Here is a 16,829-nt window from a genome sequence, read left to right on the forward strand (position 1 = left end):
CCCACCCCACCCTTCAGATTCTGGCCGTATAAAACTGACTGCACTTCAACAGAAGGAAAAGAGTCAGTTTTGCTTGTTATGCAACACTTTCATTACACGTGACTACAAAGACTGGATTCTGTGATTCATTCTGGGATTCTTTCCACCCCCACTTAGAAACACCTCATTGAATTTCAGTGAGCATGTCAAAGTGCAACCCATCCCCAAGCCAGCACACCCACAAATGAGGAGACGGGAGGGTCCCTTTTGCGGGTCCATTGTGTTTCCTCCCCATTTCCCAACCTGCCTTCAGGCTCCTTCCCTCAAAGGATGGCCACCTACCAGTGGCAGAGATGCCTCAAAGGTCATTCGGGAGTAGCTGGGCTCCGTTCGGACCGTCTTTAGTTTCTAAAATGCCCCCTGTGCTTTATATAGTTCTCTGCTAAAGACAACTGGTCTTCCATTAACTTTTCATCATTGCATCTGGAAGCTCTGGGTTCAAATTCCCGCTCAGCCGGCCATACAACTCACAGGGTGATTTGGGATCAGTTATTCTTACTCAGCCTAACCTACCTCACAAGGTTGTTGTGAGACTAAAATACCTGTAGGCAATGGACCCTGAGATTCTTGGGGAAGGGCGGAATAAAAAAAATTATTAAATACATTTTTAAAAAGCAACAACAAATAATCCAGATCTCCTCCACCGCTATCTTTCCCATCCAGTCCAGAATTATTTGCTTCTCCTATTACCTTTTTGTATTTGGGTTTTTTCACCCTCCCCCCCCCCAATGATCTTTCCTACTCAAAGTAAAAACAGCTCGATCCGATGCGCTTTTATAATTTGGAAGTCACTCTTCAACCGAATTCCAAAGTAATAAACTGCTCATCGCGTTGCAGTCCAAAAAAGAGACTTGATTATGTTTGGCAATAATTTGGAAAAATCTGTGCCAAACAGAAGTGTCTGCTGTGGAACGCAAAAAGCAAGTGGAAGCGCATCTTCATCTTCTAAGAGTTCCTCAGATCTCCAGCGGGTTGCGATTCTCCTGTCCTGATGGAAATCAGGTGTCCTCGGCCGCCTTCTCCTGCAGTCTTTCTCTGGCTGTTCTGCCCCTTCCTTTGCCTTGGCACCGTCTCGGTCGCTGCCTAAGGCCCCTCTCTTGTCCCCGGGCCTGCCTGTGCCTCCTCCCTCTGGTTGCCACGTCCCTGTTGGAAGGAGCCAATGGGCGGGCTCCCTCAGGTGTGTCTTACCTGCACCACGTGGGGGAGGAGGGAGTGGGCAGGTACAGCCACATCCCAAAACAGCCCAGCCTGCAGCCATTGCGTGCCTCCTAGGGGTGTAACCCTCTTGTGCTTCGGAATTGGCTCCCATGCAATTAAGACTACAGAAAAGGGCCACACCGGGCATGCGCCTCTCCCCTAAGAGCAGGTCTAGGGTCGGGAGGGAGCGCTAGGTGGCTGGAGGTGTAGGTTGGGGAAGGGTGCGCTTTTCCTGCACAGGACGGAGAGGGCTTGGGGAGGTGGGGGGTGGTGGTGCTGCTGCTGCTTCTGGGCAAAGTGCGGTGAAGGTCGTTTCTCCCCCCACTCCCTGTGTGGGGCTCATCCTGGTCATCATGACGGCGTCTCCCGACTACCTGGTCATCTTATTCGGGACCACCGCCGGTGCCAATGGGGCTGGGCTGGGATCCGATGAGAGAGAGTTGATCCAGTTGTTGTGGAGAGTGGTGGATCTGGCCAGTAAAAAGGTATTTGCTGGGAGTTTGTAATGCCAGGAAGGTCCATTTTCTTTCTTTCTTTCTCCCCTGTCCCGTCCCCAGCTCAGCGCGCGGGCGAGAATCCATAGCGTTAAGTCTCGGCGACCCTCTAGAAACTCTTCGTTCAACCTGTGGGTAGGAAAGACACACAACCGGGGTCGCTGGCGTTTATCTCGAACGCTCGCCTGCATTCCTGGCTTCGAATCCTGCGTTGGGCCGTGGAACTCATTGCTTGATTTTTCTGTGGTTGCTGCTTCTCCAAGTAACTCGAAAGTTTGATTTCTGTAAGGTGCTTGGGAGAGGGCGGGTTTAGAAACCAGGGCTCACACTCCGAGCAGCTTTACTGGGGAGCAACCGCATTGAATTTAACGGGACTTACTTCTGAGTAAACGCACTTAGGACAGCACATCGGGACCTCCCTCTTTATTTCCCTTCAAAGGAAGTCCCCCCTGTGGGATGAGGATTAGGCCCAGGGAAGGCTAGGGCTGCCTGCAGCCGAACTCAATGAGTTCCTTAGTTGGGCCTACATGGGTCAAGCATCTTTCTGGCCTCTACTTAAATCTCGCTTGTTACTACCACTGGCTTGGCTTAGCGGGGGAAGCCTACAGAAGAGACCGTGGAAAAACTGATCTCTTTTCCCTCCACCCTTTTAATCCCTGGAGGTGGGAAACCTTCACGAAGTGCTGATCGGACCCGATCACTTGGAGCTGACAGAAGAATGCAAGGAAGAAACCAAGATCGCGGAAGACAGCTTGGCGCTCGCCCCACAACTGGAGCAAGCTCTGAGACAGGTGAACGACCCAGCCCTTGCTTTCGTAGGGGCCATCTCCAAGAGCTGTTTGAGTGCCGGGGCTTGTCCAGGATCCTTCCTTCTCTGGGGTGGATCTAAACTGTCGTGGGAATTGGGGTGTGCCCCGCGCGCAAAGGAAGAGATGTTAAGACACTCCATTTCTCTTCGGGGATGGGTTGGGTTTGTTGTGGGAGGGAGAGCTTAGTCACAAAGCCGGAGCAGGAGGAGAAACTCCTTCGCGTTCCAGCGCCCACGTGTGCCTAATGAAGAGAAGATGGTGCGTTTCTGGATGGCTTTTCTCCTGAGGAAGGTGATCCAGACACTCCACTGGCAGGCCACTCATTTCCTCCAGGAAAAGCCAATGTGGCAATTGTTCCAAGTGCTTAGAAACACTGCCCTAGGCTATGCCTCTGAACTCGGAAGCAGATCCCACTTGGTTAAGTGAGACTTACTCCCAGGTAAGTGTGTAGATGATGGCAGCCATAATGGACAAGGGGGCCATGTGCTTTACCTTTTGATTGTTCCAAAGCCAAAGTTCCCCAATTCAAAGCCAGCTGATTTCATTTTACCTTTACTCTCCCACTGGTCAAATATTTAAGCTGCCTACAGAAAAGACTTGAGAAATTTTGTTCCATATATATATCCTGAATTGTTGCTTTAAAATTCATCACCAGTAACTTGCACATACATTAGTGGAAACTACAAACTGACTGGCAGTTTGTATGCCATAAACAAATGTATGCACAAAGTTAACTTTGTTTCTGCTATTATTTGTGTATGGGATGATATTGACTAGTCCTACATCTCTCTGACTAGTAAGAGACTTCTGTCATAGGGTTCTCATGTTTATGGCTGTCTGAAGCATGTAAGAAGTTAAATCAGAACTCAGACCAATAAGCCATGGCATCATATAACAGGCACACTTTTCTGTGCAGGATGCTTTTTAGGGGTTTGTTTGGATCTCTGGAGGACTATGTGGACTAGGACGCACCTGTTTAATCTTAGTGGGGGGAAGCAGCTGCAAAACCAAGCCTTTTAATCAGCCCATTAGGGGAAATCTTGTGTTTAAAAATGTGGCCAGTTTTCCAACCAAGTATTGTATGTAGAACATATTTGAATTGTACCTGGTTTGAGACTTATGGAATCTGTAAAGATCCATTAAGCACTGATCACATTCAGCTCTACAGGTCAGGTGCAATAAAAGGATTCCTGCCTCTCCCATAGAAATTGTGTTGAATATAATTAATGGTGCCTTGTACAAACGACATGTGCATTGTCATAGTCGGCTTACAACAACCCTGTTCCACTTGCCAATGTATAGCTCAGTGCAGTGAAAGTATGGGAGCCATATCCAGTAGTAAAATGAAGCATGCAGTAAGGTTGGTCAGGCATACTTTAGCCAGGGGTTCCCAACCTGTGGTACTCCAGATCAGGGGTGCAGTCAGGGTTCAAAGAAACCGGGCCACCCCCCCTCAGGGGCTGTGCCTCGCAGCCCTGACACATCTGATGTCAGGCGTGCGGGGACTGTTTTAGCTCCCGAATGGGGTCACTATAACTCTCATCATCCCTAGCCACAACAAATTGTAGCTGGGGTTGATGGGAGTTGTAGTTCAGCAACAATTTGTTTCTAGGGAGCATATGCTTTAGCCAATGTCATTGCATCGGGGCATATCCTGCTATGGATCCAGGGAGTAACAGCTGAACTGGAGAGAGTACAGTCTATTTTTTAAGAGCAATCTTTGCAGTGCCTAGGTGTGTGCCTTATTCTGCTCTGTGCTTGGAATCTGGGTCTTTCTCTATTGTCTGTAAAGCCTGGGAGCTTACTTTTGCTAGATGGAGTAAACTCTGTTCAGAGATTCAGGAATTTTCTTTTTTCCAATATTTATGGGTGGATTCTTATCCCAACCCTTGGCTAACATATGTGAATAATAAAATTATTCAACTGGACCTTTCTCCTTCAGAACTCCTTACTTGGGAATATAATAAGGTGAAGGAAATATTATTTCTCCGGCTGCACTATATTGAGCGGCAGGAACTTATGTCTTTGGCCAATAGGACTTGCTCCCCTTTACGTTTTGGGATTTCGCCACCTTGGGGAGATAGAGGTGCTAATTACTTAACAACACTGCATTTTTCTAAATTTCGGGTCTCATTTGCTTGGGCCCGGTTTAATGTGCTGCCCTCTTCTCTTTTGGAACGGAGATTTACTAAAGATCATCCTGTTGTGGTTTTCTGCCCTTGTGGCATCGGCCTTCTGGAAACTGTCACCCATGTACTGCTATATTGATCTATATTGATCTATATTGATCTATATTGAGCTGTCTATTGTTTTTAAGTAATTTATTATGAGTGATTGTATTCTGTTTTATTGTGTTTTAGCACTGTTTTATTGATAGTTGTAATGAGTATATTTGTTGTTCCTATTTCGGCTGGCCAACAGCCGTAATAAAATTGATGATGCATCAGGGCATAGATAGGGGACAGGGGGCCTGTGTTTGCCCCTCTCCCCAGCAGGCCCTGGAAGTGAGGGAGATAAGGAAGAAAATAGGAAGGGGTGGAGCTAGGGTCCTGGGTTCTTTGAAACCACCCACTCAATTATAGCTACACCCCTACATTGCATGAACCTAAGCTTGCTTAAGTGCAAGCATTTGCATGGATTTTGCTGTACTTGTACTGGCTCTTGTTCTTTACGTTGTAGATTTTTTTGGTAACTGATTTGCAAGACAACTTCAGGACCTTATGGATGGAATTCAGGATCAAAGTATCGTAAATACTTCTGTGCATCACACTGAAAATGTAATGGGGCTGGGGGGAGCTCTACTGTTACAAAATGCCCATGCGTGTTTTAAGTGGGTTTCTCTCTCTGTTTTGTAATTTCCAGTTTAACCAGTCTGTGAGCAATGAACTAAATATTGGTGTAGGTACTTCATTCTGTCTCTGCACGGATGGACAGCTTCATATCAGGCAGGTTCTACATCCTGAAGCTTCCAAAAAGGTAAGGACTGTGATGCCTTGAATGCTGGTTATCGGGTTATTTGATTTGTTGTGCATATTTTTGTTAAAGACTCATTGCTTCTTGTCCGTACTCATGACAGTTTTTGGGTGTGCCTCTCTGAAATCACTGGCATTTGGGTTGTGTATGAGTGCATCTTGGAATTGGCAAAGCAATATTTTTGTGTTCTTAAAAGTTATAGGACTACAGGCCTATGCACACTTACCTAGGAGTCTGAGTAAGCATGCCTAGGATTGCATTGTAGATATTGGTACATTCTTTATATACTGTATTTGTATTCTATAATAACGCTTGTTCTTACCTGTTTTTGCATTCCACAGAATAACTCAATATGAACTAGGAAAGCTCTGCACAAATTGTGATCACATTTTCTAATGTGTTTCTAACATTCCAAATTGGTCACTAGACTGCATATTTGCATGCTTCCCAGTCTTGTCATTAGTAGACATTTAACTTATGCAGTCTGATGCGCATGTACTTGGAGTGAGCCCCACTGAATTCAGTGGGGTTTGCTTTATTCTAAGAGTTGGACTGCATGTCCTAATATGTAGGCTTGCTTGGACCTAAACTTGGTTTTAAGATCTTGTAATTCTGTAGTTGATTTTTGTTTAAGAGTACTTTCCTAAAGAGATATTGTTTCTCTTTAAGCAATGTTCCATATGTGGACTTGTCTGGTAAAGGGGTGTACGTAAGGCTTACATACAGTTTACAGCATAAAATGACAGCAGTGTAAGAAATAGTTATCATTCATCATTTCAATGAGATTAAATCTATACTCTGGGACTTTCAAAACATGATGTTGTAGATCTTGAAATTCAGGTTGTGAACAGTGTGTGTCCACTAGCTAATGTACAATAGCAAGAATGCGTGTGCATCTTGAATCTTTTTGATTCATGTATCATTTTTTAGAAAAATAGCTTGAGGAAAGAGAAACATAATGTCTTAATCTCATCATCTGTCCTTCATTCCATATTGAGATTATATATTTATGTGTACTTCCAAATTTTTAATGTATGTGTGTGTGTGTGTGTGTGTGTGTAAGTACACACAGTAGTATACAACTAAAAATAAAAACTATTTAAAACAGTATAAAAATGAGTCAACAAGTAGCAGTGGATGCAAAACAATTTTCTTAAGTGGTTACATGTATCACTTCTCACACACAGCAGTGAATTTGTCTTGTCCTTTAAAATAAGAGACATACATATATCAGCTGGTATATACATATGATAAATAATCAATCTTCGGAGCCTCTCTGAAGGCTGCCAGCCACAATGGTGTGATGGGTGGCTTACCAGTGAGAGAGCCTTTTCAATAGTGGCCCCTTGTCCATCGATTACCCTCTCTAGAGAGGATTGTCTGGTGACTTCTTTGTAATCATTTCGGTGCCAGGCAAGTCGTCTTCTTTTGGCAAGCTTTTACATTTGCAATTGCTGCTGCTTTACTTCTGCTGGCTGTTTAATTGCTTTAGAGTTCTGTGTTTTTGTTTTAGGTATAGTTCTTAATTTTCTTTTTGTAAATTGCTTTGAGGACACTGGTCAGTTGAGCAGTATATAAACAGAATTTTTTGGGGGGGGGGAATTGAAAAACTATTTTTATGTATCTCTCTGAACACACATTGTTACATTTAACTGTGTTAAATAAACAGAAACTAAGGTCATAATTGCTTGGTCAAAGAAGACTTTGTTGTGTTGCAGCATAACATTACAAGATGTTGTGTTCTAAAATTCCTAAATATTGCTCACTTCCCACCCCCAGCCTTCCCCTCAGTGAACATCCTTAGTGAGTATTCCCTTACATTCTGCTTATTTCCACATCCTGACATGCACGTTAGCAAACATTCAGCTATATTTTTTAGTTTTCGTGAGGCACTGCTGTTGTATATAAGCAATGAATAAATACATCTTCCTCACAAACTCCTGGAAACCTCATTGATTTTTTCCCCTTTACTATAGTTGGGACTAAGCTGTTGCCAGATACACACACTGATATTTTAGGCAACACACTTCATCTTCTGAACAAGATTAAAATCATAATATATTGTGATGCTATCCATATGATTCTATTTTTCATGTCAACCCCAGCTATATTCCATCAAATCAATCTCCTGCAGAAGTGCATACATTCCAAACCTTTAAAACTGCTCTAAGCAGTTTTAAAATACAGCAAAACTGAAATCAGTCTGTCACAGAAGTATGGCCCTCATTTATTTTTTTCACTTCCCCCCACTCAAGCTATGCAAGTAATAAATCATGTGTGCCTGCACTATACTGTCCTGCAGAGAATCAAATATGACTAGTGATGTACCAAAAGCTTCCTTATGCAACTAGGGAAGACCTCGAGCTCACACAGTGTTCTAAACAGTGACAATTGCAACTAGGGAAAATAACTCTCTTCCGAATTTTTCACAGAAGCCTATGGCTGACAAGATGGAAATATGGCATTCTAAAGCAAAACAGAACAAGCTAAATATTGAGGCCTTCAGTCCTTAAGTCTATATAAAATGTACGAGTAAAAAAATTAATGTATCTTTACATTTATATCCTGCTTCTTCTCCAAAGAGCCCTGAGTGGGGTGTATACACAACAGCAGTGCTCTCTCTCATTCTTTTCTTCTGTGTGCAGAATGAGTTTTGTTCTGGGTGGCAGTATCAAGGCAGTGTGCGCGCACATGCATTCACAGTGGGACCTGAACAGGATCTAAAATTAACTGAGCGGACATCAAAAAATATGTGAGCGCGCACACACGCCTTAGAGGGAACACTGCACAACAGTCCTGTGAGCTGAGGCATTCATCTAGGATGAGCTGCATGCCTTGCTCCTAGTTATTGCTTGTCATGAGTAATGTGGACTGTTGAATAATCCCTGTGTGTGTTGTGCACTTCTATTGTCTGTCAATGCCTATTATGAAATATCCTCTTTGGTTTTGTCATGGATCACAAATGCTTAAGGTCTGTATAATGTGACCACTGCTGTGTGTGGCTTGCTTGGTTGAATCCGGTGTACAAACAAGAGAGGAGAGATATATGCTAAAAATTTCTGTCTGTTGTAGTAAAAGTGCATACCAAAAAGGGAAGATTGATGGGTCTGGTGTTGAGGAAATGAGGTTGCTTTTCCCATTTTGGGCTTCCTAGAATACAACACTTATTTTTAACAAAGTCAAAAGCCCTCTTCAGATGTGCTGTATGTGTATTCAGGTGTCTGTGTGCATGTGTTTGTGAGACATATATGCATCTTAAACATGAACCTGGCTACAGGCCCCTTGAAACGCAGGATACAGATGGGAAGTGCACTGACGTACATGTTTTGAGCATAACATGTGGATAGGGCTAAAGTTATCTAATCTATAGAATTTGCTTATATGCTTAAAATCTATTAGATCTGCCTTGATTCGTCTCCAGTGAGTGATGCTAAGGTGATTAGTTGAAGAAAACTAGGACCCCAAAGTGACAAAGGTTCTCGTTGTAGAGCAGCTCTTAGCTATGTGTCGATTTCAATTGCCTACATTTTCATTGTTGAGTATTGGCAAATTAAAAATGTAAAGATACTTAGGTGTCTGTCTGATACTTAATGTTTGCCAGAGAGCACACTTCTGTCTGAGTGTTTAGGCTGCTGCAAGTATGAATACAGAACAAAAGGCAAATGGCTGCTTTCTTAGTTGACCAGAGCTAATCTGTCCTCTTGCAGAATATCTTGTTGCCCGAATGTTTCTACTCCTTTTTTGATCTGCGGAAAGAATTCAAGAAATGTTGCCCTGGCTCACCTGAAATGGACAAGCTGGATGCTGAAGCCATGGCAGAGTGTATCCTTTTCTTTTTATTTTGAAAAAGTGTATGAAGAATACTAGAGGGTTACATCTTTTAAAAAGAGAACTGGAATTGTTCTCCTCCCAGGAGACAGTGTGATTTTAGTTTTAACTGTCTAATACTGTTGTCTTACTCAAAGCTTTTTATGATGCCTACATAATACCAATGACGCAGCAGGGAAGTAACTTGCCTAGGGAGCAAGAGGCTGCCGGTTCAAATCCCCACTGGTATGTTTCCCACACTATAGGAAACACCTACATCAGGCAGCAGTGATACAGGAAGATGCTGAAAGGCATCATCTCATACTGCGTGGGAGGAGGCAATGGTAAACCCCTCCTGCATTCTACCAAAGAAAACCACAGGGCTCTGTGGCTGCCAGGAGTCGACACTGACTTGACGGCACAACTTTTCCTTACATAATACCAAGTAGGTGTCTATGCTATTGCCAACACTTGAGGCAGAAGTGTCAAATTCCAAAATGGCACTTCCTTCAAGTATAAGTAGGTATGCCTGGGCTTGCAAGTGGTGCATTGATTGGGTAGGAAGGAGGAGGGGAGCCTCCTTCCATCGCACTATTTGTGCATGATTTCTTAACTCTGTCTGAAGCTAGAGCGCAATCTCCTTACTTGTTGATCAGTGCAAATGTGGGTAACTTTGTGCTACTACCATGGCAAACCAGTGAGACAAGTGTTCAATTTCCACTGGCTCAGTGTCAAACTAGACGTTATTTTAACATTGCAAGTGCATCTTCAAAATGTTAAATAGCAGCTGAATTGGGACCATGCATGACAGCGGGCCTCTAACACTATTTCCCACACGCTGTTCTAATGGATTGACCCTGCCACCACCTATAGAAGCCATTGGTCAAGGAAAAAACCTCTTTCTTTGCTTGGCAAAATTTGTTCTGTCATTTCTTTTCTTGATCATGTTGGGGAAAGGAATTTTGAAGGACTTGTTCAGTTTAATTTTGTGCAGATTTTCTTGAAGTTGTACCCTAAACTTTCCTTCCTTAACCCAGTTAGCAAGGAGTCTTGCCTCTGGAGCAGAGGTTCCCAGCCTTCGGTCCCCACGCAATAAGAAACATCATCCCAGCCATGCTGGGGATACTGGGAGTTGTGGGGAGCCAAGGTTGGGAACCTCTGTTTTGGAGAAAGGAAATGTTAGGATGCAACTCATAAGTCTTGAAGTATTGCTGTATTTTGACAGCAGAATTTCTGGGTGCAAGCTCATCCTCCTGAGAATAAAAGCTCAAACGTGAAGGTTCAGTTTTAAAGTGAATGTTTTCCTCTGAGTGTCACATATGGTTGTACCTGCTTGTTGGGCAGAATAGAATTAAAGAATCTTCTAATTCTGATTATTTTTAACATATTTAACTGCAAGTTAGGATGGATGTGTGTGTGTGTGTGTGCGGTGCTATAATGTAGACAAATTTCTTCTATGAAGGTAGCTGTTCTTGCTATGTATAAGTTCTAAAAACATAGCTATTGGTGTAATGCAGTGAAGCAACGAAGAGTCTTATGGCACAATAGACTAACAAATCAATTACAGCATAAGTTCTCATAAACTAGAGCTCACTATATCAGATGTGGACAATGTTCCTGTTACATAACACAAGATGGCATTGGGCTTTTGTGCTTCAGCACTACACTGCTGGCTCGCATTCAGTGGATGCACTATAAGTCTTGAAATGATTCTTGAACATAGCCAAATACCTATCCCAATAAACACAGTAATTTAGAACATGTTTGTTTTATTGATTTTATTATTTTACTTTAAGTTTTTCAGTTTATTTTAAGAACTAGATGGATATGTTTGGATAAGTTTACACTTACCCATCTAGTTCTTCAGCTTGAGATCATTTAGGCTAATGTCAATCTTAAGTTACCAAACTATAGGCTACCAAATGAACCAGGTGACTGGGGATTTAGGTGTTTCAGCTAATCTGCAAATGCACGTAAACTGCAGGGTCTTTCTGTTTCCCCTGTACTATCTCATTCAGTTTCTCACTCTGCGAAGCTTGCTCAGCCAGTTCATGGTTGCAAATGCCTCAAGGGTGGAGCGAATCAAGCTTGCATGGCTATTCATAAATCATGTGCCTTCAGAGGACACATTCTCCATTTCTGTAGAGATCAAACCTGCAGAAGCCATTACACAGTCAATAGTGAGCATACTTGAAGCTTGAATCCCCTCATGACCCACTGGGGTTAATGTGTTGATCCCTGTACTTATGTGGAATACATTCCAAGACACTCTTCCCACCCCCATATATTCGGATATTCAGGAAAAGGTGTCCAGCAATCCCTCTTGCAGTATTAGAGTGGATCAGTTTCAATCTGTGAGTCCTGAGGATGTGGACAAGCTGCTTGGGTCAGTGCAGCCTACCACCTGTTCTCTGGATCCTTGCCCGACTTGGCTGCTTCTGTCTAGCAGGGAGATTGTTGGAGGTGGCCTAGTTAACATCATAAATGCATCGCAGAGGGAGGGTAGGGTGCCTCCTTGTCTCAAGGAGGCAATGGTTAGACCACTCTTAAAGAAGCCTTCCCTGGACACCTTAGCGATGGATAGTTACAGGCCAATCTCCCTTGGTTGGGCAAGGTGATTTAAGAACGTGGGGGCCAATCAGCTCCAGGCAGTCTTGGAGGAAACGGATTATCTAGACCCATTTCAAATTGGCTTTAGAGCTGGCTATGGGGTTGAGACATCCTTGGTCAGCCTGATGGATGACCTTTTCCAGGGAATCAACAGAGGGAGTGTGACTCTGCTGGTTCTTCTGGATCTCTCAGCGGCGTTGAATACCATTCATCATGGTATCCTTCTGGGTCACCTGGGGGAGTTGGGGATAGGGGGCACTGCTTTGCAGTGGTTCCACTACTATCTCTCGGGTAGATTCCAGGTGGAAGAGGAGCTGTTATATGGAGTCCCTCTGGGCTCCATTCTGTCACCAGTGCTTTTCAAAATCTACATGAAACCGCTGGGTGAGGTCATCAGGAGTTTTGGTGCTGAGTGTTATTAGTATGCTGATGACACCCAAATCTACTTCTCCTTTTCATCTTCAGGAAATAGCACTCATTCTCTAAATGCCTACCTACAGGCAGTAATGGGCTGGATGAGGGATAACAGATTGAAGCTGAATCCAAGCAAGACGGAGGTGCTCATTATGGGGGCTCAGAATCTGAGGGGTGAGCTAGATCTTTCTGTACTGGATGGGGTTACACTCCCCCGGAAGTTGCAGGTGTGCAGCTTGGGAGTACTCTTGGACCCTGGTATCTCAGGTGGAGGCCCTGGCCTGGAGTGATTTCTATCAGCTCCGGCTGATTCGACAGCTGCACCCATTCCTTGAAGACAACCTCAAAACAGTGGTGCATCAGCTGGTAACATCCCGGCTTTACTATTGCAATGCGCTCTACGTGGGGCTGCCCTTGTACATAGTTTGGAAACTTTAGCTAGAATTCGGCAGCCAGATTGGTCTCTGGGGCAACCTAGAGAGACCATTTTATGCCTGTTTTGAAACAGTTACACTGGCTGCCACTATGTTTCTGGGTAAAATACAAAGTGCTGGTCATCACCTTTAAAGTCCTTAGGTACGAGATATCTTAGAGAGTGCCTTCTTCTGCATGATCTCCACTGCACATTAAGGTCATCTGAGGAGGTCTGTCTCCATTTACCACCGGTTTGTCTGGTGGCAACTCAGAGGTGGGCCTTCTCTGTAGATGCCCCTGGGCTGTGGAATGCACTCCTGGCAGAAATCCGCAATTTGAATTCTTTACTGGCCTACAGGAGAGCCCTTAAAACCTATCTGTTTGGCCTGGCCTTCCAGGGTTTTTAAATAGTTGTAATTGGATTTACTTGTAATGATGTAACCTGGTTTTCGGGGGTTTTAAAATTGTTGTTGTTGTTTAATTGCTTTTTATGATGTTTTAATAGTTAGTTGTTTTATACTATTCTATAATTTTTGCTTAAATTGTTAACTGATCTTAATGGTTTTGTTTTAATTGTAAACCGCCCTGAGCCATTTTGGAAGGGCAGTATAAAAATCGAATGAATGAATGAATAAATAAATAAAATTCAGGAAAAATGCATGGTAAAGTACTTCAGGATGCAGGGTAAGGAAGCAGGGGTGGACTTTCCCCCCATACATAGGAATAATGTAAAATTAAAACTGTTGCAAGTCTGTTCTAAGAGTTAAGGGCATTCTTGGAAATGAACTGGTACTTTTACCAGGGCTGTAATCTTACATATATGTTCTGCACATGGACAGCTAGCATGTCAGGGAAAGCTAAATGGAATGCTGACCCTGCCGTGCTGAATTTACTTACACCGGAAGTTTGGGTTGGCTCAAATGTCACACAGAACTACAGTTAAATCTTGGTTCTGGATGACATCTGAATATTGGGAGTGTGTGCTGCCCACACAAGAGTCAAAAGAACTCTTCTTACAAACGCAGTTGAAAACAAAGCAAAACAAGTCACATCTGAACCTATTGATCTTGGCTTATTCCAACCAAGTTGCTTGACACAAACCAAGATTGATTAGTTCAGACATCACACTGATCTTTGTTTAGTTGTAGCCACAGTTGGAAGTAGAATTCTTTGAGATGTAAGTAGGGAAGAGGGGTGAGACTTGGAGGCATCATGTGGAACCTAAATCTAACCATGTTTCTGTGTGATGTCTAAAAAGGCCCTTCGTTTCACCAGAAGTGTTCAAAACTAGATCTCCACCTGCATTCTAAAGTCCAACAGTCCTCCCTGGATTCTAATAATGTGCTTCTAAACATCTGAACTGGCTTGGAGTTGTTCAATATTTTGCAGGCAAGGGTATACTCAGTTTTCAGTTCCCCTTAAGGGTATAGAGCTCTGCCTTCATCAAGCATACCTGCTACAATTGTTGAAACTGAAGTCAATTAAAGAAAATGATTTCAGGATATTCTACTACAGCAGAATTGCATACTGTTCCAGCAAGGAATTGAAAAAGTGCACAGATGTCAAGGTAACATTGCAGATGCCAGGCTAAGGAGACAGGGTTTTTAATCTGTTTATGTAACAAAGTTATCGGAAGGCCATTCTAATAAAGATTAAATAAATTACAGGTCATGAAACTAGCGCTTGTACCACAGATGGCAATACTAAACAAATTGGAGAATTGTGTGGAAAGAAGGACCGGATGGTAGTTGGCAATCAGCTGGGAGGAACAAGAATGATTATAGCAAAATGGGGGGGAGGGAGAAAGGGATGTTTTCTATCATTCATTCTTACCTGTAGATTACTGACCATAGTAAGACTTGGTTTTATCTGTTAAATATTGCTGTAAGTTCCTTGACAACAGGACTGCTCAGATTTATATCTTGACAGGAACCAGTCAACACATTGTTTTGGCATGTCGCAAGTGGAAGACATGGGGAATGTCATTTTAACACTCATTTCTGAACCATACAGTAAGAAAATAGGATACACTTGGGGAGGGGGTCCTCATTACATAATACTGGAATTATTCTTTCCCCACACAGCTTATTCCTAGTAAATTCTATATTTGTCCCTATTTTTGCCTCTTGCAAAGATTTATTTTTAAAAATCTATATAATTATATGCATGTAGAAGTGTCTGAACTTCACTTCCATTCCCACCATCCTTCCAGATATTGTTGATTGAATGAACCAATTCCATTATATGATTTAAGCTTTTTATCTCAGTCTCTAGAAAGCCCGAAAGTGGGATGTAAATCTTTAAAATAAAAGGAAACCGTCATGATCAGCTGACGTAAACAAAACATTAGGAAGCTGATGTAAGAGAGGCTATAGCAGAGTTAAAAATACTGCGTATGGCTATTAAAGAGCTTTGGGCAATGGGCTGGCCCAGTGTCACACAGTCGAGATTAAATGTTTGCACAACAACCCAAGCCTTGGGAGAGCAGACTCCCTCCTCTCCTGCCCACGTGAGTCTTGGACGAATTCTACTCTAGATTATGACTAGGAAGAAGCCAGGCTCACTTGTGATGTTCAAACAACCAATCCTGGTTTATTCTTCCCAAAGCTGCAAAATCAGTTGGAAGATATGAAGATATGAAGTCTGGTTCAGATTATGGTGCAACTTTGGATACAATAAACCAGGATTGGTGGGTTCGGAAATGAAATTCTTCTTAGATTTTCAGGTGAGGGGGCAATGTATGCTCTTGAGGCTAAGAGATAATGCGTGTAGCCAAGGTTTAAACTGGGCTGGTTCAGATGTCATACTGAGCCGAGTGTTCAAAAGTAGGAGGGAAGGGTGCTCTGGCAGCAATTCTTCCCATAAGCACAAGAGTATGACAAGTATGCAACTGCCTGTTTACTTCTATGAAATGGTGTTCTTACCTTGCCTTCTAAATATGTTTAAAAGGAAATAACTTCACACTGTGTTTTGTAGATCACAGGTTTTCAGATCCAGAAAGGGTGAACCACAAATTTGAGAGTGGGACCTGGTAACTACTATTATTTATTAAATTTATTTATTATTGATTATTGATTTTAAGGTTCAGAGTCTGACTTGTAAATAGAGGCGTAAGTTTTGGGTGGTATAAAAATATGTTAAATAAATAAATAATAAATACTGCAACTGCATATACTTGTTCTTAGGCCTCAGTGAAGCTTGTCCAGACCTAGTCCCCTGTAGAACATGCCGAAGGAACCTGGCACTTGGGGCTGGGTTACGTGTAGCCACAGAGCTGTAGGTATAGGCCAGGGGACAGTTGATAGTGCTAGCTCAGAGAGCAGATCACACGAGTCACATTGGTTTAAGGCTGTACAAGTTTTGGCACCAAGCTTCACTAAGTATATACTGTGTGGTACCTCCTTGCCTTCTACCCTGTTTCTTCCCATCTTCTTTCTGAAAGCTATTTTGTGCAATTGTTGGCATTTTGATAAACCCATTACTGGCCAGCAAGCATTCCAACTTGTAATGGATGGAGAACTATTTCAATATGCTTCTCCACACACTAAAAAAAAATCTGTTGGCCTCTTTGACAACAAATGCTAGTCTTTGGATTTCATAAATAGCCTTTTTGGCTCAAGTGCAGATCTTAAAAATATTCTAAAGTTCTGATGCTAAACAATCTGCCCCCTCCTGTTGATAGAGAACCTTTTTCTTGGTAATTGTGCTCTCTATCCTCTTGTGATGGAACAGAGAATGTTTCATAATCATACTCATGATTAGTATGTAAGCAAGTTTTATGGTGTTGATGGGAAGGGCAGGAGATCTTAGCCCAAGTTAAGATAAACCATAAGGGTTGGCAGCTAGTACTAGAATCTCCTGCATGCCCCAAATCATCATTATTTTAGGACGGTTCTTGAGTCTTTCCACAGATTCTCTCATAAAATAGAATAGATGCCTTACAGACTGCCATGCAGCTGATTGAGGAGGAGCAATCTGTGTGTTCCAGCCAAACACATGCAAGTGCATCCAATGGCATTCACTGCTTCCATAGCAGTAGAAGCAATGTATTGCTTCTTCAAAGGATTAAATG

The 16,829-nt window shown here is 42.8% G+C and overlaps 1 protein-coding gene across 2 annotated transcripts in view; it reads left to right on the forward strand.

Annotated features, from left to right (window-relative positions):
• Positions 1 to 1,340: 1,340 nt before the first annotated feature.
• The window catches only part of ESRP1 (epithelial splicing regulatory protein 1), a 46,258-nt gene continuing 30,769 nt past the window's right edge, over positions 1,341 to 16,829 (forward strand). Inside the window, exons 1-6 of one of the 2 annotated variants that reach the window (XM_053313429.1) lie at positions 1,341 to 1,721; positions 2,393 to 2,521; positions 5,402 to 5,515; positions 9,220 to 9,334; positions 14,671 to 14,769; positions 15,734 to 15,788. In XM_053313429.1, the coding sequence (XP_053169404.1) occupies positions 1,590 to 1,721; positions 2,393 to 2,521; positions 5,402 to 5,515; positions 9,220 to 9,334; positions 14,671 to 14,769; positions 15,734 to 15,788 (644 nt within the window). In that variant the 5' untranslated portion in view covers positions 1,341 to 1,589. The remainder of the gene's footprint in view (positions 1,722 to 2,392; positions 2,522 to 5,401; positions 5,516 to 9,219; positions 9,335 to 14,670; positions 14,770 to 15,733; positions 15,789 to 16,829) is intronic. The other variant, XM_053313427.1, reaches the window with a different exon arrangement.

The sequence above is a fragment of the Hemicordylus capensis genome, chromosome 4 (genome assembly GCF_027244095.1).
Source record: "Hemicordylus capensis ecotype Gifberg chromosome 4, rHemCap1.1.pri, whole genome shotgun sequence".
NCBI classification, from domain to species: Eukaryota; Metazoa; Chordata; class Lepidosauria; order Squamata; family Cordylidae; genus Hemicordylus; species Hemicordylus capensis.